Genomic DNA, 27412 nt, shown 5'->3' with positions numbered 1-27412 from the left:
GGCGACCCGACGGGATTGAGAGGAGGAGAAGGGGCAGCGGCGGCGCAGGGTGGCGGCTTGGTTGCGCAGGACTAGGGTGGCATGTGTGGGGAGGCGGCGAAGCAGGGTGTCGGGGATCTGACGGTTGGCAGCGGCACTGGGGTGGGGGAACGAAACGGGAAGCTCTGTTTTGGCCCTATTGCGGTCTGGCCCGAGTGGCAATTTGAACGTAATATCATCATCCAATAGGGGCAACAGTTCAAAACGAAAGGTTTCTTTTGAGGGAGTGGCTAGAATTGCCAGAATTGCCAGGTTCTCACAATCCTGAAATGCACAAGTAATTCTGGTAATTCTGAGATAATTCGTGGGGAAGAAACGAGTTCTTTTGCGATTGTAATTTTCCGGGCAGTAATTCTTCAGAATTGAGTCAAAAGAACTCGCCTTTAGGTAGGTTTCGGCCTATGGGTCTCCTTCTAATAGAGGAAGGGTGGTGGGTTTGGTTTAATACTCGTCAGATTGCCTTCCCTACACATTTCATTGTGAATCCAGATACATTGTTGCAAAAGTAGAAAGTTTTAGAGGTCCTCTATTTTTTGGCACGACATCATGGAAATTTAGAAATGGATCCAACGGTTTATATATGTTGTGCCCTTCTATATAATTAACTCTTTAGCCAAACCCTAGTACATATCCCCCCATCGCCGCCACCTCCCTATCCATTCTCCGCCGGCTGACCTCCTCATAGAAAACAAGCCATGATTTTCATCTCGCCGATCCACTCTTTTTTTAGTTCATGGATCTATTTCCGAGTTCATGCCTCCTCCCCCAACATCCTACACCTTCTTCCCACTCTATGATGACTTGAAAACCACTAGATCTAATGCATATCGATTCACGAGGATGTGATTCCTCGCACACCCTGATGTTAGATGGGAGCGGTAGAGCAGTAGTAAGAACTCCAAGTGTAAGATGAGGCGATGACAGCTTAATGATTACATTATTTTTTTGCAGCGTTGATTTCTTTCCCCTTGAAGAATAGAAGATTACTCGGAAAGCAAGCGTCGCGACTCTATTGGAGGCCAATTCTTCATGGATTTGGCTTGATTTTGTGTGTGTATTGGAGGCCAATTACTCATTGATTTGGCTCGATTTTAGTTTGGTCACATATTTGGACTTCGGTAAGTACTTGAAATGACAATTTGTTTTTGGTTTAAAGGTCATTTTCTTTTAGTCAAATCGAAAATTTACTAGAAAAGTGTAAAAAATGTCTAAGCCCATGTACCTCATAATATTAAAAATTTAGAAAGAGCCTCTTCCTTGGATCTAGAAGTATGGAACCGAACAACTAACAGTTATTTGAGCGACCATAAAGTTTACCAACTACAAAGTATTATTGCACAGAGATATTAATATAAAAATGCTATAATTTAATAAATTTGAACTGAAGAGGCATATTTGATGCATGTTACTTGTGCAGAATATGAGCACCTTGATCTAAAGCAACACTCTTAGTAATACTTGCTAATTCCCCGCACATTACAACATGCAGGTACTTTAGTGATTCAACACCAATCTTGTCCAATACATTCCTTACATAAATTTTGATAACATTTAATTTGATGGGAGTATGTGTAGGGGAAGGTAAGGAAAGTTTTGATTTAATTGTGATTTTAGTAAGATTTAATTTTTATTTTAGTAAGATTAATTTGATTTGATTGAGTTAATGCAAGACATGTTTTGGAAAAAATATTGATTTAGTTTAGATCATTCCCTGTTAATATATTTATGTTGGTTTTGTTTTGTGAGGCATCAATAAAGATAACAAAACAACAACAACATGACACCAAAGGGAGGCGAATGTGGGAGAAAAAACCGGGTGGGAGGTGAAAGCGACGAAATCAATCCCCTTTTTGATGATAGAGATTCACTCCAACACAAAGGCATCCATTGTTTCACATTGTCTACAAAGGCCCGATACTTTGATTGATGTTCGAAACCACTCGAGCCAAAGCAACGCTTCCTGGTCTCACTCTTGGTCATGAAGATCAGGCCTATCATGTCGACGTCTTGCCCGAAGGAGAGCCTAGCCAACTCAAACCTCAACCTGGCATTGCATCATAGACAAATGACATCATCCGCAACAAATCTGTTACTAAATCACAAATTTCTTTATAGCACATTCAATCGTGTGACGAGCAGGAATCCTGTTGCTCGTATTATTCATGAATTTATTTCAGTATTTTTGACGATGCACATTCAGTGGAAGAAGACATTTCCGTCGACAATGAGGTGCCTACGGTAACTTTGTAAATCTCAAAATGATATGCTGACTTTGTATCCCGGAGATGCTCATAGGGATAAGGTATACGTGTGTGCGTTCATAAAGATGAGTATATATATATATATATATATATATATATATATATATATATATATATATATATATATATATATATATATATATATATATATATATATATATATATATATATATATATAAATGTTTAAAAACTCTATTCATCACCCAGGGTGCAGAATAGTTTATTCTTCACCCGAGATATTCTTATGATCAATTTACAAATAAATTACATTTGAAATACAAATATTTACATTTATATTGAATCACTACGTAAAGTTTGACAAAAGAAAAAACAAAAATATAGATCACAATACCAAAAATAATTGAGTTTATTATATTTTTTGTACTATTTTTGTATGGTCGTAATTTTACGTGACATAAAATATTTTTACATTGATTATATTTTTTTACGGTCTCTTTTTACGTGCTCCCTCCGTCCGGAAATACTTGTCTTAGAAATGGACGAATCTAGACTTATTTTAGTTATAGATACATCTATTATATCCATTTTTAGGACAAATATTTTCGGACGAAGGGAGTATAAAATAAGACAAAATTTACGGAGCGTAAAATTACGATGCATTGATGTTAAAATAGAGGAGGGTGAAGAATAAATATTCCTCATCCAGGATGACGAATAGCACGACCCTATGAGCGTTTGAAAAAAGTTCGATAAAATAGAGGAGCGTATATACCGTGTTTAAAAAAAAGTTCGATAACAAACAAGCCCAACCCCTTGAAACTGTCATCGCGCGCAGCACGAGGAAGGCCTGTTCCGGATTCAGTGGAGGGTCTCGGTGGGCCTCCGCTCGCGACAGGAGCACGCACGCGGCAACACGGAGGCAAACAACTAACCACCTCCGGGAACGCGACGGCGGCCGAGTGCGCCTTCACCCTCCCGCTGCTCACCAAAACCAAAACCCGTCGCCAAATAAACACCGCGCCGAATCGGAGGGGAACTCATCCCCTTTCCCCTCCAATTCCTCCCTTCTCCAAAACCAAAGCAACCGCCGCAGCAAACCTGTAGTAATCGACGACAAGGAGCCACCGCCGCCACCGCTGCCGCTGCCGCCTCGCCTGCCATCGGGCGACTGTCCTCCTGCTGCGCCGCGCCCCCGCTCGTCGTCGGCGCGAGACGCCTGATCCTTCGCGCGTATACCTCCCTTCACCTTGCTAGTTCATCATGATCTCACATCTGTGCTGGGTACCCGACTGGATTCGGTAGGATAGGGACGATCTGCTGGCAGTAGTTAGTTCAGCAAATCGGGGCTAGGGTTTTCGGCTAGTCAGTTTCGATCAGCGCGTGTTGGCCTACCTAGTTTTTGCTAGTCAATTCCGATCTACTTTTAGTTTTTCTGACGGGTTTGCGAGTGTCTGCAATCGACTAGCTGTACTGCAACGTTGAACCGTACGTACAGGATCCACCTCGCAAGATCGCTAGCTATTTGGTCTGGTTCGTGATTCCCCTGCACGTTTGTTCTGTTCCCTTTGTTTTGATCAGGACGAACCAGTCCTCTTTTCCAGTTTTTTTTTTCTTTACATTGCGGCCTCGAACATAGGATTGGGCCTGTTTTTAACCTGCAGAATTAGCTGTGCAACAAACATCTTTTGGCATTGACAACAAGCAAAACTGAATTATGAGTTTCATGGATGAAAAATCCTGCTGGTCACACGCTAATGTGCTATGACGAAATTTATGACTTGGCACAGATTTGTTTCTGATCGATGTCACCTGTTCATGTTGCAATGTCAGGATGAGGCTCTCCTTCAGGCAAGACGCTGACATGGCAGGTGCGATCTTCATGTGCAACACCTGGGCAAGGGAGCAGTTCTTTGGCTCAGGCATTTTCAGACTTGCTTTAGAGTATCAGCCCTTTGTTGACAATGTCAAACAAGGGATGCCTCTGTTTCTCTTTGACTACAACGAACGCAAGCTTTACGGGGTGTTTGAGGCCGTCACTGATGGTGGACTGGATATTACTGACAGAGCTGCTTTTAGATCAACTGGCCGCTCATATCCTGCACAGGTAACCTGCATCGAACATATGCCTCTTCAGTTCAAATTTATCAAAACATAGGTTCTTCTGAGTTTAATATCTCTGAGAAATAACACTTTGTTGCTGGAAATTTTATGACTGCTCAAATAATTGTTGATTGCTTGGTTTCAGGCTTTTAGTGCCATGAAAGATGCTCTTTATGATCTTTTTAATCACACGAGACACAGGGGCTTGGACAATTTGTTGCACTTCTCAAACAAATTTTTGGGTGGAATAAAAGCAAATGATCACTTAACCCTGAAGTCACAGCTGAACCTTCCAGACTATATATCTTGGCATAGCTTGCGTGTTCTTCAGAGTTGCATTTGTATGCATGCATCTAACTTTTGATACTTCACATCAATTGATAATTAAGAGGACAAATTCACGGTTTTGACCCTTTTTGCTAACTTTAGCCCGATCTGACCCTGTTTGTGATTTTTTTTTGGATCTGACCCTTTTTCCTACCGCCACCGGCTGTGGCGGTAGGCATACACACCCTATCGCCATAGGCAGTGGTGGTAGGGGTCGAGTCAATGCGGATGATTCCTTCGGGTTAGCGGAGTCAAACGACCCTACCGCCACTGTCTCTGGCGGTAGGATGTGTATTTTTTCGAACCGGGCTCCTCCCCTTTCCATTATATCATAACGGAAATACAATGTCATTCGAACCAGAACCAGAGAAAGAAGGGAAAGGAAAGAAGCGAGCTCGTGACAATACCAGGAAACCCACTGTCTGCGCCTGTTATCAGGAACACAGACTATGGGGCGAAAACCTGGTATCATCAAAAACCACGCCAAGCAAACTATCCTACCAACTCAAAAGTACCACCGAAACATCCCTTACAGCACAGCGCCAACTAGGCTCAAAGCGCAAAATGCAACGACCAACTGAGATCACAGATTGAAAAACTATTTTGGCTACCACAAACCCATCCAGCAACATCTCCAATCCCCCCTGCCAGCTTCACCTGTATCACCATTTCTTCCATTCTTCTTCTTCATTTGCTTGATCAGTAGCTTCTGGCATCGGAGGTCCGCACAGCGCCTGTCATCAGTAGCTTCTGGCGGTAGGATGTGTATGCCTACCGCCACAACAGGTGGCGGTAGGAAAAATGGTCAGATCCGATTTTTTCTGCAAACAGTGCCAGATCGGGCTAAACTATATAAAAAGGTTCAAAACAGTGAAATCATCCAAATTAAGATAGCTCTGACAATGGACACAAAGTTTTCTTCATTACATACCCTATAAATGAGTGGTTTCTTCAGCCATCTGGGAACATTCTTAAAAAAAAGTATGACATCGGACGAACAGGTTGATATACTTTTTTTTTTGGTTTAGATGGTTACTTCACGATTTTCAGTTACACAGTTAAAAATGTGAAAGCTTCTTATTAAGAAAAAAATTGCATTTACTACAGTACTAGACAGTCTTTTGAATATAAAATACCCGTTATAATTCGTTCTGGCTTCTGGGAACTTTTTCTTTATTGTATTTGCGTGCTACTGTAAGAATTATTCATTTGTTTTTTTCTAGGTTCGATTCAAAATTATTTGGAAGTGCAGACCACTTGCAGAAGACGAGTTCTCTCATGCCATAAAAGAGAATTACTATACTTTATATAAATTCTATTTTGACCTTTCCTACCAGCAGGTTTGCTTTACTACAGAACTTGGTTAAAAGTTTAAATCCATGATTTTTTAATTGCATGGCTATAATCACACAAACTTGTTCTTATTGACAGGTTGTCCAGCTATATGAGTTGTTTGATAATAAGAGGGTAGAGCAACCTATTCGCAACTACACCATAAGTGCTCACTCGAAAGAAGGCCACTTCAGTAAAGGGAGACCAGACAAAAGGAGTTTGAATCCAAATATTTCTCCCCTTTCTACTGATCAATCACACACTTTGATTCTAACAGCTGGAACAAAGTATTCTGCTCCTACAAGCATGTGTGGAACTGTACCACACAATTTTGAGGCACGAACAAATCTGTCAATGCCATCGGTAAGTAAACCCGTTGGAGTCCAAATTGATCCCATCAACAACAGCCATCATGTTCAGAAGATATTACCTTATCATAACAACTCACATCTTCAAGATGTTTCGACAGTAGATGGCATTTCAACTCAGGTATATGCTCCCTATTGTCAGACAAATGGATATCACCAAGATCAATTTGTTACAAATCAATCATATCCAATATCTGATGACTACATGCACAGTAGCTTGTCTTCTAGATGCATGACTGCCAGTCCAACTGATGGAATTAGGTCGTCTGTAAAGCAGTCATATGTAGGCAGTACTTCGCGATCTCTTCAACATATTACTCAGGCGTCAACTGGCGGAGACAGAAACTACGTGAATTCAACTCCAAATGTCCCTTCATATCATTTTTCTCTGGCAAATCCACAATGCAGTGCTAACTTGAAGGACAGCTATGATATTGACTGTCACCAGTGTAAAGAGATACACACATCTGAGCATCAGCACTTAAGCAAGGAAAGAGCTCAAATAGCTCCAGTATTAATTCAACATGGTATTCCTGCATGCCCTGAAGTTCCTGAAGTATCAACAATTGGTCAACGGGAAGATGGTTTTAGTGATTATATCCCGATTGCTGATTGTGCTCAAGATTTTGATAATGATTGGTGGAAACATGGTTCCAATCATAGTATTTCAGGTTCACTGGAAAATGTTATTGGATCCAACATGTCAGATCAATTACATACAAATCGTGAAATAGCAGCTGAAAGTAACACAACAATAGTTCCTGGCCAGCACTCACAAAACAGTGTGTTTTCTCGCTTATCATCGCAGCAACAATCTCTTCAAGAAATTGTTGGCTCACAAAACAATGTGTTTTCTCGCTTATCGCCGAAGCAACAACCTCTTCAAGAAATTACTGGTCCTTCACTCAGTCAAATACTCAATTCACTTTCTAAGAGAACAGAACAGTGGAGCAGTGGGAATAGAACACATAGTTCTCAAAATAGAGAAACCAGAAGCGAGAACATGACACTTATTTCTCAGAAAAGAGAGGATAGAGATACTTATGATGCTGGTAAACAGTTGGCTGTTGAACAGTCCATAACCTGTCCTCTTGCTGAGCTAAACCTGCCAAACGTGGAAGGCAAAGAAAGTGTAGAGCCTCCCTTCTTAAACTTCAAGAGGCGCAGCGAAACAGCGCAGCTGGATGGCAACTTAGGAAAGGAGACCATTGGGAAAATGAAGAGGAGAAAGCTTGTGCGCCCTTCCTTTGGAGAGAATAACAACCCTACTGATTCTGGAAAAGAGATCCAAGTGAATGGCGCAAAGGACAGGAAACACCCACATTTTGACGCCGATGGGAACAAGTTCAGTATTGACCTGAACAAACCTGCATCCACAGACACTGGTCTACTGAAGGAGGATGGTAGCACTATACTGTGTCCTGTTGATATCAACATACAAACTGAGAAGCTCTGTGAAGTAAACACCGCACACAAGCTAAAATTTTCAGATGCTATGGAATTAACTGGGAAACAAGATCACCCTGTGGAGAATGCTGCACAAACTGGTAAGGTTTCACTTGATTTAAACGATGCAGATTTGAATACGATGGACGAGTCTAAGCTGCGAGCAATTCTTGATTCACCATGGTTGCAAGCACTTGACAAGCTGAGGAATGGAAAGTCCAACAACTCTGAGGTGGCATCAAGCTTGCATAGTAATGACAATACAGCGAAAATGGAGATTAACCCTGATGGGAGCATCTAACCTAGGTGTACCAAACTTATTACTGATGTACTAGCAGCTTGAGTCTTGTACTGGCATGAATTGCTCCAATTGGATTCTTCTTCTCCAAGTGCTACTACAAAGGCAGGGGGTAATCCTCCTTTTTGAAAAAAAAAACATGGCTGCTACTCCTGAAGAACCCAATTGGAGCAAATACCATACGAGTACAAGGCTGAATCTAGTAGTAGCTGTTAATGTCCGGTATCGTACACAGGAATGGTTACATGTGTTTTGGAGGTAAAGGTTGTCGGAGGGGTTGACTGAATGATAATCAGTTTCCCTTGCCCCAGAACTCATGATCCCTAATCATAGCAGGTCTCTTGGATGCTACCTTGTATGAATGTATACGAGATATACTCCATATGGAAGATGATGTTTTGGCAGTACATTTGGATGCGGTTTTTTTTGTGCGTGCTAACACTACCCGTAGTAGTGTAGTATTCCTCCATCCGGGATTGTTAGGCGTGGCCATGGCTGAGATACCAAGGAATAGCTGGTGTCCATGGAGAGCGCACAAAATTCAAACCAAAAATTTGGCCAACCACGCACTCGTTTTTCCATTTTAACACGTAGTCAGAGTGTCAGACCCAAGTGTGGTTAGTTTTTTATTTATATAAGAGAACTAACAAAAGAGTCTGCGCGTTGCAACTGAAGAAAAACATAGTAGATGTCTAATTATGAGTCAAGACCCCAATAGATTCAAGTTCTTTAGTTAAACATCTCATCACTTGCTAATGGAGGTTGTCGAGATCATGCAAGATGGTGAAAAATTGCTAGGACCGGCAGCCGCAATTTATGGAGAATGTTCTTTTTTAGTTAGAAATTTTATTAACATTTTGTTTACTCACTGCCCTAGGGAGGTCAATGTGGCGGCAGATTTGTTGGCTAAGAACACGGAGACCTCTGGAACCATTGTTTGGAAATCGGAGCCCCCAGATTTTTTAGTGGATGTTTTAACAAACGATGTATCATTTTTTGCGCATGAAATATAAATCGCCATGATGAATTTCCTCAGAAAAAACATCTCATCACATCTATGATGTTGTTTGTCTTTCGTCCCATGCTCGCCTATGATGATCTTAGTGCCTACTGAACCACAACGTGTTTGGCACAAGATGAGAATATTTTCCCCTTGCTAGGTTTGCCCAGGGGTGGCTATTGATGGTTTCTTTTGTCTCCAATTTTTTGTCGAGGTGTTCATTAGAAATCGAGATCGTCGCTTGTACGAAGAAAAGACGGACCACACGCTATTAGTTAAGGTTTCACACTAAATAGTATTTAAAAATGTTTACTAGGTAAAATAACATCATATTCAGATTCTACGCATTTTTCTACTCAAAATTCATATATAATATGTAAAAAATTGAAGTTATGGTGTAAAAGATATGGATATTTCAAAAAGCATGTTTTGTACATCAAAGTGAACTGCAGGTTACCAGAAATTCTATGTTTTTTTTGTAAAAAAAGGGTGATTTATTTTGTCACTTAAAAATGAACCGTGGTTCAATTACTCGAAATCGTAGGGTTTATTCCATGAAAACAGAAAAATGATTCGTTTTCTTCATCTAAAGATGTACCGTGGGTTAATTCTTTAAATGTAAGGGTGTTTATGTTAAAATATTAACGATGAACGGAAAGAAGCAATTCATACATTATTAGTACTAGTTACTAGTTATCTTATCTTATCTTATCTTATCTACTAATAAAGCAAATAGTGCTTCTTCCGCACGTCATTCAAATTGCCCTTAAAGTTGACTAAAATTACCCACCAATGCCACATATAAGTCATAAAAAACGTTTCAAACAGGAAAATCTCTGGACTGGGCCGGACCATGTAGGCACCTTCTATATTACGCTCTGGGCGTTGGAAAAAAGATGCATCACACCTGTTTGGGCCGGTCCATGCGTGGACGCCTGTTTTTAGTTTAGTTTTTTTATTTTTATTTTCAGTTTCATTTTTTTTCTACTTTAAATAATTTAGAACTTCAAACAACTTTTCTCAATTTTAAGAAACTGAGAATTTCGAAATAAAATATTCAAAAAAACATATTTTTTTAAGAATTCAAAAACTACTCAGGAGTTTTGAAAAATGTTTGCATATAAAAAATGTTTAAACTTTGAGAAAAATTCCATAAAATAAAAAAGTCAACGATTTTAAACAAAAGTCCGCGTAAAAATCTTTAAAACAGTTCGTGCCTGTGTTTTTATTTTCATTTTTCTGTTCCATTTTTTAGTTTAAATAATTTAGAACTTTGAAAAACTTTTGCAATTTATAAAACTGGGAATTTTGAAATAAAAGTTTGAAGAAAATATAAAATGTTTGTGAATTCAAAAAATGCTCAGGATTTTTGTAAAAATATTCGCATATTCAGAAAAATGTTCATAATTTTGAGAACAATGTTGGTGAAAACAATAAAAGTCCATGATTTTGAAAAAAAGTTTGTGTGTTATTTTTGAGTGCGATTGAAAAAAATGTTTGCTAATTCAAAAAATGTTCATGCATTTCAAGAAATGTCCTAAAATTTTAAAGACATAATATGATCAGCACCATTGAAGATTATAATTGTTTTTCTCCCGTTGCAACGCACGAGTCCTTTTGCTAGTAGTTATTAATAGGTATATGTATATATATAGATATAGATAGTGAGGCTAATGATTTACACAAACCAACCGGCAAAGCTATAGTCCATGGAAGCTCGTCCTTGCGACACACGTTACGGCCCTACAAATCCTATCTCCACTCTTTCTTATCTTCACTATGACCTCTCGTCCATTCATTTTTTATGTATGTCTTTCTTCTCTCATTAATATCTGTTTGTCGGTCCATCTAACCAATCCCTAGTCTGTGATGTTGCTCCGTTGCTCCCATCATCGATCTTCCATGGAACTGTACCAACACGTGTCTTCTCCACATCCCTCGCGCCCTCTTCCCTCCTGATTTTATCCGAGCTGCCGCAAATGGCAAAGGCTGGTCGGGGGTGAGCTGGCCAAGGCCGCTACTGCGAGAACAACATGGGGCATCTCCGATGCTGCAAGGGGAAGGCTGTCGGAGCTGCATGCCAACCTTGTCTAACCGCGAACAATATTTTGCGAGTTGGGCCGCATGGTGCATTAGCAAGGTACGCAAACTCGTGCATGGCGAGCCAGGGAACCAAGAGCACACACGAGTTGGGAAGATGTTACTATAGGCGTGCAGTAGTGCAGTAACCAACCACACCAAAGTCAGAGTGTTGAAAAAATTTCCCAGAGGCAATAATATTGTATTATTATATTTTTATATTTATAATTAAGAGTTTATAATCAATGCTATAACAACTATGATCCAGGAATGTGCGATTACGTGTGGAATGATAAACGACAAAATAAAATTCCTAGTCTCGCCTCTAAGACTATCTCAAGTGTGGTTGGTGATCACGTTTTCTAGATCTTAGGATAACGCTAAAGTGTAACGATGATCATAAAAGAACTTTGAGATTATTACATTAGAAAAATGACCATATTGAATCGATCCAGACTTGTTTGTTATACTTTGAGATAATATCATCAGAAGTGAATTGTTATAACACGGAGAGTTAATGTGTGATTTAGTTACTTATACCATGAGAATATTGTAGTCACTTCCTACCATACGATGAGCTTGGAGGTTGCTTAGACGTCATCTGTAACATGGTGATCATAACGACAACTTACACGTTCATCGAAAAGTTTGACAAGCGACTAGATAACTCAAGAGTGGATTTTGCTCCTCCGGCAATGAAGAGATATTCTTAGGGCCCTCTCAGTGTGACGACATCCAACACTATCTGGCCAGACATAGGTGACTATGTCACGGGGATAGCAGAACACATCAACGAGAAAGAAGAGCAAAATGGTAACACGGAGACTGGTAGAGTGAGCATGTGTATGACTCAAGAGGATACCGATATATCCCATCTCGAGTTTTATAAAGTATCGCGAAGCAAAGAAAGCAACACACAATAACCAATGATTCACTTGAATGCCATTCATGTACTCATAGGGATCGATGTGGATGTCCATTGTTTCGCTAGCAATCACTGAATGGTACGAGTTTTCGTTCATGTCTATGTTTTACCGAACCTATAGGGTTACAAGCTTAGGTAATCACGACCTGCCGAGTGTTAGTAGGACAAAGTGATGATAATATATTTGTGAAATTGTTTCATTAATATTCAAAATAGTTTCGAGAGTATCTCGAAGTGTTCTGGTGTCACCGGAAGGATTTCAGAGACTATCAGACAATACCGGGTATTATCGATGAATAATATATAGGTGGAAAATGTTTTCGGAGATGTTAAATTAATACTAAAAGGCTATAGTAATTGTTAGGAGGCTTTCGTATTTCATTTAATATCAACTGGCCCTAGAAGGCCAAGTGGTGGAAGGCAACTTGGCCACAAGGGCCTCATAGGGGTGGCGCCCCCTCTCCCATGGAAAGGAGCAACGGGAGGCCGAATCGGAAAGGGAACCCCCTCCTATTGACCATCCAAAGGGGGGAGACTCCCCTTGTCTGGCGCCCCTCCCTCTCGTCCCACATATATATACTGCTCCCTCTGTTCCTAAATACTTTTTGTTGGGGAGAACTAGACTAGTTCTCCCCAACAACAAGCATTATTGTATAGAGGAAGTGGAGGTTTTGGCCCCTTTTTGGACACAAGTTTTTGGAGCCTCCTCTAGTTCTCTAGTTGCAGTTCTAGATGATCCTAGTTGATCTAACTAGATCTAGACCTAGATCCTCTATTCCTTATAATTAGAAGTCGAGTTTGGTTCTAACTTCCTCCCTCTAATTCTCCAGTGATGATTAACTCTAGATGGTGAAGTGCTACGGGATCGTGAAGACCATATGCTTGCAACGTGTGGAGAGGCCATGGTTTTGGTCTTACATTCGAGGGATCATTCGTCGACGATTCGAGGGACTCCAAGTATGATATACACCGACTCTTCTTTTTCTGCTGCAACTTAGAGATGGTAACAATACGATCCTAACCGTTATTGCATCTTCATAGTGTTCCGGGTTGATCGTAGGGTGATTATTTTTGTTTTCTACTACCTTACCCAATAGTAGCATCATGAGCGGTTCTAGTAGGTACATGTTTTCATCTAGATCACATATGGATGTGAGGGTTCGATGTTCTTGCTATGATTCCCTCGAGTGTTGCTCCGATTTAGTTCGTTGACGGCATTATGTAGCTTTGTACAAAGTTCTGATAATCAATCGGCTATGGGTGTCAATGATCTTCTAACAACTCTTTGGGCTTCATCATAGTAAATAATAGTGAACTATCGCAAACACAAGAGGGCTGTGAAGATGATCGATCTTCTAGGGGGTCACGCGTATTGATTGTTGGGGAACGTTGCATGGGAAACAAAAAATTTCCTACGCGCATGAAGACCTATCATGGTGATGTCCATCTACGAGAGGGGATGAGTGATCTACGTACCCTTGTAGACTGTACAGCAGAAGCGTTAGTGAACGCGGTTGATGTAGTGGAACGTCCTCACGTCCCTCGATCCGCCCCGCGAACTATCCCGCGAACAGTCCCACGATCTAGTGCCGAACGGACGGCACCTCCGCGTTCAGCACACGTACAGCTCGACGATGATCTCGGCCTTCTTGATCCAGCAAGAGAGACGGAGAGGTAGAAGAGTTCTCCGGCAGCGTGACGGCGCTCCGGAGGTTGGTGATGATCTCGTCTCAACAGGGCTCCGCCCGAGCTTCGCAGAAACGCGATCTAGAGGAAAAACCGTGGAGGTATGTGGTCGGGCTGCCGTGGAAAAGTCGTCTCAAATCAGCCCTAAAACCTCCGTATATATAGGTGGGAGAGGGGGGACCTTGCCTTGGGGCTCAAGGAGCCCCAAGGGGGTCGGCCGAGCCAAAGGGGGGAAGGACTCCCCCCCAAACCGAGTCCTACTTGGTTTGGTGGGTGGAGTCCTTCTTTCCTTTCCCACCTCCTCCTTTTTTTTTCTTTTCTCTTTGATTTTTCTTCCAATGCGCATAGGGCCCTTTTGGGCTGTCCCACCAGCCCACTAAGGGCTGATGCGCCACCCTCAAGGCCTATGGGCTTCCTCGGGGTGGGTTGCCCCCCCGGTGAACTCCCGGAACCCATTCGTCATTCCCGGTACATTCCCGGTAACTCCAAAAACCTTCCGGTAATCAAATGAGGTCATCCTATATATCAATCTTCGTTTCCGGACCATTCCGGAAACCCTCGTGACGTCCGTGATCTCATCCGGGACTCCGAACAACATTCGGTAACCAACCATATAACTCAAATACGCATAAAACAACGTCGAACCTTAAGTGTGCAGACCCTGCGGGTTCGAGAACTATGTAGACATGACCCGAGAGACTCCTCGGTCAATATCCAATAGAGGGACCTGGATGCCCATATTGGATCCTACATATTCTACGAAGATCTTATCGTTTGAACCTCAGTGCCAAGGATTCATATAATCCCGTATGTCATTCCCTTTGTCCTTCGGTATGTTACTTGCCCAAGATTCGATCGTCAGTATCCGCATACCTATTTCAATCTCGTTTACCGGCAAGTCTCTTTACTCGTTCCGTAATACAAGATCCCGCAACTTACACTAAGTTACATTGCTTGCAAGGCTTGTGTGTGATGTTGTATTATCGAGTGGGCCCCGAGATACCTCTCCGTCACACGGAGTGACAAATCCCAGTCTTGATCCATACTAACTCAACGAACACCTTCGGAGATACCTGTAGAGCATCTTTATAGTCACCCAGTTACATTGCGACGTTTGATACACACAAAGTATTCCTCCGGTGTTAGTAAGTTATATGATCTCATGGTCATAGGAACAAATACTTGACACGCAGAAAACAGTAGCAACAAAATGACACGATCAACATGCTACGTCTATTAGTTTGGGTCTAGTCCATCACGTGATTCTACTAATGACGTGATCTAGTTATCAAGCAACAACACCTTGTTCATAATCAGAAGACACTGACTATCTTTGATCAACTGGCTAGCCAACTAGAGGCTTGCTAGGGACAGTGTTTTGTCTATGTATCCACACATGTAAATGAGTCTTCATTCAATACAATTATAGCATGGATAATAAATGATTATCTTGATACAGGAATTATAATAATAACTATATTTATTATTGCCTCTAGGGCATAATTCCAACATTGATGAAGTTTAGTTTGGGGCTAGATATTTTTAATTAAGTCTCTTTCCTCACACAACCATAGAGTTAATCTAGCAACAGGAATTATCACCTTTATGGTGGACATAGGTAGCTAGAATTATCCGGAAATCCTAGAAGCCTCATAATAATAATTTGACAAAACCTATTAGAGGACATTTAACTTGGTTTTGCAGGTTGCATGTGATGCGGTATAGCCTTCGTCATGTTAATGCGCTTATGTATGAGATGGTTAATGATGTAACGTTAAGTGACCTGCGCGTCGCAGTACGACATGATGGTTGGAGCCACGGGATTGTCACTTTAATGTAATGGAATAGATGTAAAGATAGGCTATAGGATTCAGGTGACAATGAGAGCTTGCACGGAGGAACCTGGCGCGAGGAGGCTTCACTAGGCGTAGCGGAGGATGATGGCCGGATTTTTTGTGCCACAACATCATTTTTGAAACAGCTACCACGGTGGACATTTTTGAAATTGGTGCCACCACAATGTTTTCTGAAATGGTTGCCATGACAATGATTTCTGAAATTGCCACAACGACAAAGATTTTTTTGCAGCCACAACAATGTTTCAACTGAAGATTCAAGAAGATCGCGAAGACTTCCCGGCACCAAGGGTATACCATATCATGCTATAATGGATTTCCTAAGAGTTTATCCATTTGTTGTTTGCACTATTTTGATTGTGTAGTAGTCAATTATTAGGACGATCTCTCACATAAAATATCAAGAAAAAGGTGATGTTCCTAGTGTAGCAACCGTCTACAACACATAACCTTTCAAAGTGGGTCATGTCCACATGAAAACAAGCAAACTATGAAGTGTAACGCGAGCGAAGGTCAGACCTCATTGTTGAAACACTCGGTTGTTTTGAAGTTGTGACACAATCATTGTGAGCTCGGAGCACAAAGCACTGAAACATGAACAAGTGTCATATGGAGATATGATCAACAAAAGTTTGCCTACGAGTTGAAGTTCACGCCATCAGTGAAGTCCACATCAATGACTGTGAATAAGATCAAGGTCTTGAATCACTTAAAATCAATTATGAGAGATATTGATTTGAGTGGGAGCAAAATTATGAATTAATTAAGTTTAATCACCAGTGCAATTAATTATGAACAATGTCTATGTGTATTTTGCATTATATTTGTAGGCTCACGGTTCCACCTTTTGTGTTTAAATTGACCAGCTATTTTTATTATCTGGTTGAATTTTTAAGATTGGTAAATGTAATGAGATGATCGTCCTCTAGAGTGCCAATAAGGATCTTGTCCTACTACATACCTACAATACTCTCCTACTGATGCTATGGATGATGAGACTCACGTCCTTTGATCCAAAAAGGCTAGAACTACAATACGGTAAGATTGCTTTGGAGAAACCCGAACTTCAAAATGTTTGGGATAGTTATGTGATATTCTTGGAACTAAAATTTTTTTTCAGAAACAAACAAAGGTTAACAGAGATGTGATATCTAAAGAAGTGTTTTGTTTACAAGTTCTATTGAAGTGTTCAACTATGCTTAAGACTGAAATACATAAGATATGGAAGAACATGAGTCATGTGTTGATGGTGAGAACTTAAGGAGAAAGAGAAAATCTGAAGGGTGTAATGAGATTTGCACACCTAGGGAAGTTCAGGCTCACACCACTCTTAAAGTTGATGCTTCTTGTGTGAGTAGGAGAAATATTGTAAGTAAAACTATAAGAAGTTAAAAAGTAGAAAGAAAGAAGATTGAAATGTCCAACTCAGGTATGAATGTCATACAAGTTATGAGATGTATAGAAAGTTGGTCGAGTAAATATAATTCTTGGGAATTATGATTAAATAGTTGATCACTAAATTATTAGGGATTTTGGTTAAAAGTTGATCACAAGGATGCCAACTCGATTACATGTTGATTGTGAATCAAAGCAGGAACTAATACAGCCTAAGTGACCAAAAGAATGAGGTTAAAATATTTGATCAAAGTCATTAGCATATTACCTCTATATTTATTTTCATAATTCACCGGAGAACAATAGTTGTTGAAAGGAGGTTGTTCATGAGAGAATAACAGTTGTTCGATGTTATGAAGAAAAGGCCATACTACTATTGTTAATAGGATGTATATTATGAATATTGACGGTAAAAATTGTACATCCATAACAATGACGTTAAATGTCGCAAGACTAAAAGAATACCACGTATGCGTGGCATTGCATTTAGTCACATTGGAGATAACCGCATGGAGAAATTCCAAAGTGATGGATTTTGAAGTCATTTGATTATGAATCGTCTAAAACTTACAACTTTCATGATGATAGTGAAGTAAATTAAAATGCCATTAACGAACCATAAAGAACAGGCAATAAAATAATTGGAAACATGCATATTGATTTGTGTAGTCCAATAAGTGTTGTTGCAAGCAATGGTTTATCTATATTCAAAGATGACTAAAGATATTTGAGACATAAATATGGGTCATTTGAAATGTTTCAAAATGTTTTCAGAATGAAGTAGGAGTTATTGTATTAAGAGAGTTATGTTTCTACAATTGGATTGTAAAAATAAAATTTTGATTTACATGTCTAGCGAATGTGTGATGAGCTATGAAAAGTTTTTTAGCTTGCAACTCCTAGTACACTACTAAGAGTAGAGTGTTTTGAGTATGGTAATCAAGCTATGTTTGACATGGTAAAATCAAAGATGACATGAAATCAATTGCCAATATAATTTTAATGTGATGCTTTAGAGACTTTGACTTTTACACTGAAAAGGAGCGTCATCAAATGTACTGAAATAACAACATATATATAAGATATGGAATGTTAAGAGCTACTTTGTTGGTTATACAAAATGATTGAGTATTCCGCTATCACTAGCAAAGCAAAGTGTTTTGCCACGGAGTGCGAAAAAATTGAAGAAAACGTTTTCTGTAAAATAGTGAGTTGGAGGAGAGTGCAACTCAACGAGATTACATAATCTTCCTAATCAGATCAAAGAAAAGAAACATTAGAAGTGTTTCTAGAATCTCCTACATCGGCTCATAAGAAAGCCTCTACATAAGATACAGAGACTTCACTCGAACATTCATACGTCCCAAATGTATCTACTTTCCAAACACTTATGCTCTTGTTTTGGACTCTAATTTGCATGATTTGAATGAAACTAACCCGGACTAACACTGTTTTCACTATAACTACCATGGTGTTCTCTTTTCGCAAAAATAGAAGTTCTCGGATTAAGCTAAAAATTGAGGGAGACTTTTTTTTGGAATATATACAAAATATCTACGAGGAGAACTATCGGAGGGGGTCCATCACAGAGCAACGAGCTTGCGTGACATGCCTACCACCGAGGGCGCGCCATGCAGGCTCGCGAGTCCCTCAACCCTGCGGGTTGACCTAATTCCAACTCCATAAGTTCTCTATTACGAAGAAAAAAATCACATAGAAGCTTCCATCGTGTTTTATGAGACGGATCCACCACCACCTACGATTATTCATAGGGAGGGCTCATGTGGAGTCTATTTCGAGCTCCTCAGAGGGGGATGTGTTAATATCATCACCATCAACCCTTCTCCATCAACAATTCCATGATTCTCACCATCAGGAGTGAGTAATTGTTTCGTAGGATTGCTTGACGGTGATGGAGGTGGATGATATTTTTCATGTAATCGAGTCAATTTGTTCGGGCTTGATCTCTAGTATCCACTATGTTCTGAGGTTGATGTTGCTATGAGTTTGATATGCTTAATGCTTCTCACTAGGGCCCAAGTGCCATGATTTAAGATTTGAACCCGTTTTATTTCTATGAATATGAGACAGTTCTAGATCAGATCTTGCAAGTTATATGCACCGATTATGTGTTATGGTCCATATAACCCAAAGCAACGGAAGTTGGGATCATCTCCAACGATGACCATAGTATGAGGAGTTCATGTATTCACCATGTGTTAATGCTTTGTTCCAGTTCTCTATTAAAAGGAGGCCTTACTATCCCTTAGTTTCCCTTTGCCCCCCGCTACCACAGGAGGGTTGGACAAAAGATGTTATGCAAGTTCTTATTATAAGCATGTATGACTATATACGGAATACATGCCAACATTACATTGATGAATTGGAGCTAGTTCTGTGTCGCTCTAGGTTGTGACTGTTACATTATGAATGTCACCCAACACATAATTATCCATCACTGTACCAATGCCTATGCTTTTCTTATATTTATCTTTGCTACATTACTACTACTATCGTTGTTACATATACCACAAACTGTTATTGTTATTGTTCCTGTTAGTATTGCTACTGTTACTAAAACTATCAAAACTATCAAACTACCGTGCTACTAAATACTTTGTTGCAAAGACATCATATTCGAGGTGTGTTTGAATTGACAACTCAACTGCTAAGGCTCATAAATATTCTCTGTCTTGCCTTGTCTCGAGTCAACAAATTCGGGTGAAATACTACTCTCGAAGACTGTCGCGATCCCCAATAGTTGTGGGTTATTAAGACCTTTTTCTGGCGCCATTGCCGGGGAGCATAGCCATATTTATTGAGTTCACTTGGATATCTATTGTTCACTATGAATAAAATGAAGGACCTTAGAACCTGGAACATACCCTCTAAGATGGGGGAGGTAAGAAACTGCCACCTAGCTCTGCTCTTGATTCACCTTCTATTTTACGTAAGCTTGCGACACCACCACATGCTATTCACTATGATATTTCACAAGTAATTGACATCAACATTTGATCATTATATAATATTTGATGAGGACTCACAGTCACAAAAGATGACCACAATAGTATATTTATATGGGGATCTCCTCTCCTCCTTCATAATCTTGATTAGATTGTAACCATGACCAATACCATCTTTGTTTATTTTCAACAATCTTCATCACTTATACATTTTACTTGTGAAGTCATTACTCCTTATGTGTCACGCCCAAGATGCGACCCTATCCTCAATTTGGCACGAAGGCCTCCTCAGGGATAGAAGCGCATATCGTCGTGTTGCAAGAATGGATATCGATACAAGTACATGTACTGAAAAGAAGAGATATATATATAGAGAATTGGCTTACACTCGCCACAAGCTACATCAGAGTCACAGCAGTACAGTACATATTCATCAAGAGTAAGAGCAGGGTCCGACTACGGACGAAAACAAACGACAAAAGAAGAACGACGTCCATCCTTGCTATCCCAGGCTGCCGGCCTGGAACCCATCCTAGATCGACGAAGAAGAAGAAGAAGCAACTCCAAATGAACAATCAACGCGCTCGCGTCAAGTAACCTTTACCTGTACCTGCAACTGGTGTTGTAGTAATCTGTGAGCCACAGGGGACTCAACAATCTCATTTCCAAAGGTATCAAGACTAGCAAAGCTTAATGGGTGAGGTATGGTTACGTGGTGAGGTTGCAGCAGCGGCTAAGCATATATTTGGTGGCTAAACTTACGAGTACCAGAAATAAGAGGGGGAAGATCTACGCATAGCGGACGTGTTCTACTGATAATCAAATTAATGATCCTGAACACCTACCTACGTCAGACATAACCCCATTGTGTCCTCGATCGGAAAAGGAACTCACGAAAGAGACAGTCACGGTTACGTACACAGTTGGCATATTTTTATTAAGTTAACTTCAAGTTATCTAGAACGAGTGTTAAACAAAGTTTCCACGTTGCCACATAACCGCGGGCATGGCTTTCCGAATAGATTTAACCCTGCAGGGGTGCTCCAACTAGTCCATCACAAATTACCACAAGCCGCATAGAAATCCTCAATCACGAAGCTCGCGATCTCGTCGGATTCCCTAGTGGAAAACCTCAACTCTGAGATTACCCAAAGCATCACCGGAATCCCGATGCACAAGATATTTCGTCAAAGGTAAAACTAATCCAGCAAGGCCGCCCGACGTGTCGACGAACCCGATAGGAGCCGCGTATCTCGTACTCAGGACACGACGAATGGGTCACACTAGGAGAACCAAACCTCAGGTTGCCCCGCGGTGGCCCCGTAGTCTGCCAGTTTGGACCAACACTCATGAGGAGCACTGGCCGGGGTTGAGTAAATTTCCTCGGGTGCCGGTGGGTCCCTATGCATTATTATTAGGTTATTAGGCAAATGTAGTACCAAAGTTGGGCCTTGCCACACCAGTCTTAATCTAAAACGAATTATCAAGGGGGTCCCCATAACAACCCCGATCGTGTTAGAAGCGCTTATTTATGGAACATAACACCGGTAGCCGAAACTAAGGGGGCAAAGGTGGAACAAAACACCAGGCTAGAAAGGCCGAGCCTTCCACCTTTTACCGAGTATATAGGTGCATTAAATTAAATAGCATTTAATATGGTGGTATAACAAGGAACCCATGTTTTCACATGGAAGCAACTGCACCTGCAACTAGCAACGCTAACAGAGGGTTAAGCAAGCACTAACATAGCCAATCAGTGGTTTGCTAGGTTGAACAGGTTGAAGGTTTTCATGGCATTGTTGAGAGGCTGATATTTAACACGTGGTAGGCAACGAGACATAATCGATAGAAACGGTAAAAACTAGCATGGCAATGATAGTAATGGTATCTGGGGAAATGGTCATCTTGCCTGAGATCCCGCTTGGAAGAAGAATGACTCCGTGAAGCAGACGAACCGACGTGGTCGAACGGATCCTCACTTTTCGACCGCTTGCGGAACTCTATCGGAACGGAGCAAACCGGAAACAAACATCGACACAGATATTCACCACAGCACATGCACCACAGGGTGCACTATCCAATATGATGCATGGATGCTCAACCCCTATTGATGCACTTAACCCATCCTACATCGGTAAACAAGTGCCACCTCATCATGAAGTGACACTTCAGCAGGACTGCCCAAAACTGGAAACTACTATGTCCATTGGGCTCGTTGGGTTCTCCTACCCCAAATCCATATATTACACTACTATACATGCATGCAGAAAAACACCAGGAACAACAAAGGGAAAACTACACAAGATCAAACTCCGCTAATAACAAGAAGAGGGGTTGTTCTTGATATGCCAGATTTGGCATATTCCTGTTCTGGAATATTCCAGATATGGAAATACATCACAACACCAATCAACAAAATTTATATAATCATCCGGGGGTCCCACTGGTCATACACACCAGGGCCCCAGTTTGGCATGTGGGCTCTAGACCCACTGTCATTGGCACACTACAGCAAGCAACTAGAAACACAGGGGGAAAAATAACATGGGAGTAGGGGACTCGAACCCACTACCTATTTGCAACACATCAGGGCAAACACCACTGAGCTAGGCTCGGTTCACTGCCCTGACAGGGGGAGTAACCTACCTATGCTATCTATGCAGGCAGTGCATCAGGTTAATATAAAACCGAATTAAAAAGGGGCGCGCGAGGGGCTCGAACCCTCGACCTACCGGCGCTGCAGTGGCTCGGTTGCCACTTCGATGGTGAAGTGTTACTGCTAGAACAGGGAAAGAAATGCACATATGCAGACTCTGCTAACTAGCACAGGAGAACAAAACTCGCAGAGATTAAAAAAAAGGGGGGCGCTGGGTCTCGAACCTGAGACCTCGCAGTCTCTGCGCGTCGCTCAAACCAGTCGGAGTAGCAGGGGGATTATGAACAGAAACAGGTTCTGCTCGGAATAAGCTAACAACACGGGCACCCTTCTTCTACCTCCAGATTGGAAGTACAGAGGAGAAGAGATCGACGACGGCGTGCGGTGAGGCAACAACGGCGACGAGGATCTACCGACGGGGGTGCGGGAACCCTAGGGAGTTCCATTCCCGGGGCTACGGTGCTCTAAGGAGCTGGGTACGGCGGAGGCATCGAGCTCGAGCACGACCCGCTCCTGGCCAGGGATGCGGACGGCTACAGCGAGGCTACACGAAGATAGGCACGCACGTGGAAGGGGAGATGCTCATTGAGGAATTAGGAGAAGTGAATTGACGCTGGCGCTGCAGACTCCCTTCAGGCGCCCGACGGAGCCGAACATGGGGTTGCCGGCGTGGTGGCCCTCCGGCCACCCTAGCTGCAGGAACGGGATACGAGAGCTCCCTGCATTCTGTGAAACAAGATCGAGGAGGGGCTCGATCTGCAGGCGTCAACGGAAATGCGACGACAACGACGCCTCCCCTGTCTCTGAACCTTACCTGCGACGACCTTCACAGAGAAACATAGAAGGGAGGAAGAAGGAGTGGAGGTGGCGGCGGAGAAGGAGGTGAGGGAAACCCTAGGGAGAGGGGCACGGACTCCGGGGCTTATAGCCCGACTGCCATGGTGGTCATGTGCTCGGTGCTGTCTGCGTTGACGTTGTGAGAGGGACGTGGAAAGGAGGAAGAAAGTAGAGAGGAAGAAGGAGGCTGACGCTGGGCCCGACGGGAGCCACGCTCGAAAGAGCCTGCTCGCGGGGGAGGGGGTCACTGGGCTGCGACGACGAGGAAAACCCAAGTGGGCCGACACTCTATCTCACAACACAAACAGAGCAAACATGGCCTACTAAAGAAATAAATAAAAATAAAATAAAGACTGGTTTGAACGAAGTTCGCTAGAGGCTAAAAGAAAAATAGTTTAGAAAAAAAAAGTATTTGGGGTTCTAAATCATGCCCCATTTTTATAAAATAAATAAATTAGGCATTTTGTAAGAGTAAAAATTAAATGCCTTTTAAAGACAAAGAATTTGTTTATGAAATAAAACAAAAGGAGAATATAAAAATAAAAACCAGAGGGTTGCCCCAAAAATAATAAGAATGTTTTTAAAAGAGGAGGAACATTTTATTAGGCCCCAAATAGAGACTTTAAACTCAGCCACTAAATAAATTGGAAGAAGGGGTTTTTGGAGCTTTGGTGCAACAATGGGTTTTGAGAAGAATCCTTGAGGCACCCAATCACACAACAATCACAATGGCACACTCACAAAGCACTCACACTCACAATCACCAAGGTGCAACTAGACACCAAGACAAGCACGCAAGAGAAATGATGACATGCATGATGCGATGATGATGCGACAAATCAAATAATCGTACATCAACAACGGAAAAGAGGGGAATCTTCTAGAACGTCGGCATCGGGATGTCACAACTCTCCTACACTACAAGAGGATCTCGCCCCGAGATCCAAGAATGAAAGGGGGAGAGGATGAGAAAAACAAAAGGTAAAACTTAGTCGCTTCTTTGACAAATGAGTGAAACCAACGATCCTTGAAGGTTGCAAAGAGAAGAGGAATGATATGAGAAACAAACAAGAATTCACGGAAAATTTTGGCAACACTTCGGTAGGAAAATGGGACAAAAAATTCGATAAGATGGAAGAAATATACAATATTCATAACAAACAACTAAATAGAGCAAGGGAACACCATGATCTTGGTAGAACAACATAATAGACCCAAAAGAGCAACATCAAAATTCCTCCGGAACAATAGAATAGGAACTAGCTCATACGGAAGAAGAGAATGAAGAGAGGATGACCACTACTAACTCAAATGAACTTGGCAAGAATCCTTGCAAGGAGAATTGAACGAAGTTGTTGGAAAACAACAACTAAAAGAACAAGATAGTAGTGGGCTTATGAAAATCATCTCAACATCTATGAGGTGACAACCAACCACTACAAGAACCAAGGATAGATGAAAGCAAAGATATGAAAATTTCTTACACCAAGAGGATAAATTGAGAACTTGGATTAATTACAAGCACCATGATAGCAACAATACATAGGAAAGGCTTTAGGTGAAATCCAAACCAAGATAGCTCAATGAAGAATCATGGGTTGAAAAATGTCTCAAATCATAGAATTGGTGGGTTTAATCATCTCATCATTGAAAGGAAAACTCTTTGAGGCTCCTACACTAACAAGAAAGCTATAATACCACCTCAAAGGATAAGGAAGAACAAATGCACTTGGAAATGCAAGAGAAGAAAACTTGAGGTTCTCCAATAAGAATCTTGAAGAACACTTTGAGAATGAATTGAAACCTTGATGAACCACCATGAAGGACCTCCGTATACAAATGAATGATGCAATGATATGAAGGCAGAAAAGAATAAGATTATGACCTTGCCAAGATTTAGATGAAGCCACACAAAGAGATACTTAAAAGAACTTGGAACTCCGGAAAACAAAGATAGGCACTTGAGAAAAGAATTGATATCATGAGCCACTCCGGAAGAAGAATTCAGATACTACTAAAAAGAATAAGAATTATGTTATGCTCATCCTTCATCAAATTAAATTGATGACAAGCAACGGATTTAGCATACATCTTATTCTTCTTGAAGGAAACTTGAAGAGACAGAGAGATAAGCACCACTTGAAGCACAATTGAAGGAAGCACCGGTAAGAATTGAAATGAATGAGGCAACCATCCATGAATGGAAATACATTAGAACGAAGAGATCATGAGCCACCTGAGAGAAAATTTTGAACAAGGTGCCGGAATAACCGAGAGACGAACGAAGAGAAAACACTTGAGAAGAATTAGAGAATGAAAGCTGAGAGCTAAGAACGAAGAAGTCTTCTGAAATGATGGCCTTCGGAGGAACGAGAAATAAAAACAACTCAGAGAAGCACCGGATAGCAAGAAAGGGATACTCATGATTGACAACAATGAGAGGATAACACAAAGCTGAGATCACAATCTTCACAAAAATGGAACAAGACTGAGAGAAACACTCCTTCGAATTTGCAAGCTGAGAATGAAGACGAGAAACAACACCAAGAATAATGAGACACTCTGGAATAAAGAAGAATGCAAGGTTGAGCCAAATATGAGAATAAATTCGAACAGATTTTGAAGAAGGGATATGACTGATGAAATCCATACTTACATCATAGCTGAAAAGAAATTAATGATCTCCGGAAAAGATTACAAGAGCTATAACAGATCCTAGGAAAAACCTGTGGGTTATGGGCCCACTCAAAGAAATCACCGTTGAAAAGATTGCTAGAGCGAGAGATATTGCACCAGTATGAAGAGAACTAGATGAGGTTAGCACCTCGAAATAATTAAAAGAATTGAAAACAAGAAACTACTGAAATATCTTTAACACTCCGGATAGAAAAGAGAGGAATGAATAACAAGAAGACTGATAAGAATTTCCAACATGGGAAAGAATTACAAAGACGAAAAGGATATGATGACACGGATAATTAAATTGGATTCACTGGTAAGGATGACAAGAATGAACAAATATGACACGAAGCTCCTGAGAATCTTCACAATGAATCACCGAGTAAGAGAGAAAAGAACAGACAGCGGAAGCACAATGAAAAGAAAACTCTTGGATGAAAATTGAATCACTGAAGAGAAGTGTGGGAGGGCGGGGAAAAACAAAGACAACTTGGGACAGATGAGACAAACACTCGTAAGAATTGAGAGAATGACCTGCAAAAAATTAGAGAGGATTGAATTCAGTTGCACAGAAGCACACCGGTTGAATGGATTTGATAAGATGACTCTGGTTGACAAAAATTGATATGACAATTGAACGAACAAAAGAATTTGCATTCTCACATAAAAATATGAGAACATCTCTTAGGAAAGATCTGAGATCACCACTTGACACCGAAGCAACTCGAATTACCATATTCAACACAACGAAGGATGTGGCTTACAATTAGCCAGAACAAACTCATGAGAAAGATTTCGTCCGATATTTTCGTGGACAGGATCGCACGGGCTCGATTTTACAGGAACCATCAAGTGCAAGGCAGTGCACCCGACATACGAAGAGTCCCCGAGTCGTAGCAAGCTACAAGGACTCTTTAAGACACAACATGTACCGCTGTAAGTCGACCGTGAACAAACGAATCCACTAGATGTCGAACCCCAACCTAACATCATGCATTTGTTGGAAGATTGTCCTATAAGCAACTACTTGAATTCCCACCTATGAATTCCCGAAATATCTGGTCATGCAATCTGGTACACGGATACAAGGAGTAATAATCACACAACTCCTATACTAACCCGTCACCGGTATCACATCCGTCAACACACGACCAGAATCTCGGACCTTCATCTACAAAAGACCCTCGTGATTACAACGATA

At 41.1% G+C, this 27412-nt stretch overlaps 1 protein-coding gene across 3 annotated transcripts; it reads left to right on the top strand.

The window, feature by feature from the left end:
* Nucleotides 1-681: 681 nt before the first annotated feature.
* On the top strand, nt 682-8539 carry LOC123449383. Of its 3 annotated transcripts, none has more exons than XM_045126588.1 (4): nt 682-1157; nt 4092-4365; nt 5912-6028; nt 6120-8539. In XM_045126588.1, the coding sequence occupies exons 2-4, from the start codon at nt 4093-4095 to the stop codon at nt 8133-8135; spliced, it is 2406 nt and encodes an 801-aa protein (XP_044982523.1). In that variant the 5' UTR covers nt 682-1157; nt 4092; the 3' UTR covers nt 8136-8539. The 3 variants fall into 3 exon arrangements, with proteins under 3 accessions (XP_044982523.1, XP_044982522.1, XP_044982524.1); XM_045126587.1 differs by lacking the exon at nt 682-1157 and adding an exon at nt 3192-3491; XM_045126589.1 differs by lacking the exons at nt 682-1157; nt 5912-6028 and having other exon boundaries at nt 3503-4365.
* The last annotated feature ends 18873 nt before the right edge of the window (nt 8540-27412 follow it).

Source organism: Hordeum vulgare, chromosome 4H (assembly GCF_904849725.1).
Source record: "Hordeum vulgare subsp. vulgare chromosome 4H, MorexV3_pseudomolecules_assembly, whole genome shotgun sequence".
NCBI lineage: Eukaryota > Viridiplantae > Streptophyta > Magnoliopsida > Poales > Poaceae > Hordeum > Hordeum vulgare.
The sequence above is the reverse complement of the archived record's forward strand: the minus strand, read 5'-3'. Positions and strand labels throughout refer to the sequence as shown.

Bases quoted from the DNA above. Each gene is read 5' to 3' on its own strand.
- LOC123449383 (XM_045126588.1), top strand. From the start codon at position 4,093: ATGAGGCTCTCCTTCAGGCAAGACGCTGACATGGCAGGTGCGATCTTC. The intron at 4,366-5,911 runs GTAACCTGCATC...GTTTTTTTCTAG, and splicing joins GCCGCTCATATCCTGCACAG to GTTCGATTCAAAATTATTTG. The intron at 6,029-6,119 runs GTTTGCTTTACT...TCTTATTGACAG, and splicing joins TTGACCTTTCCTACCAGCAG to GTTGTCCAGCTATATGAGTT.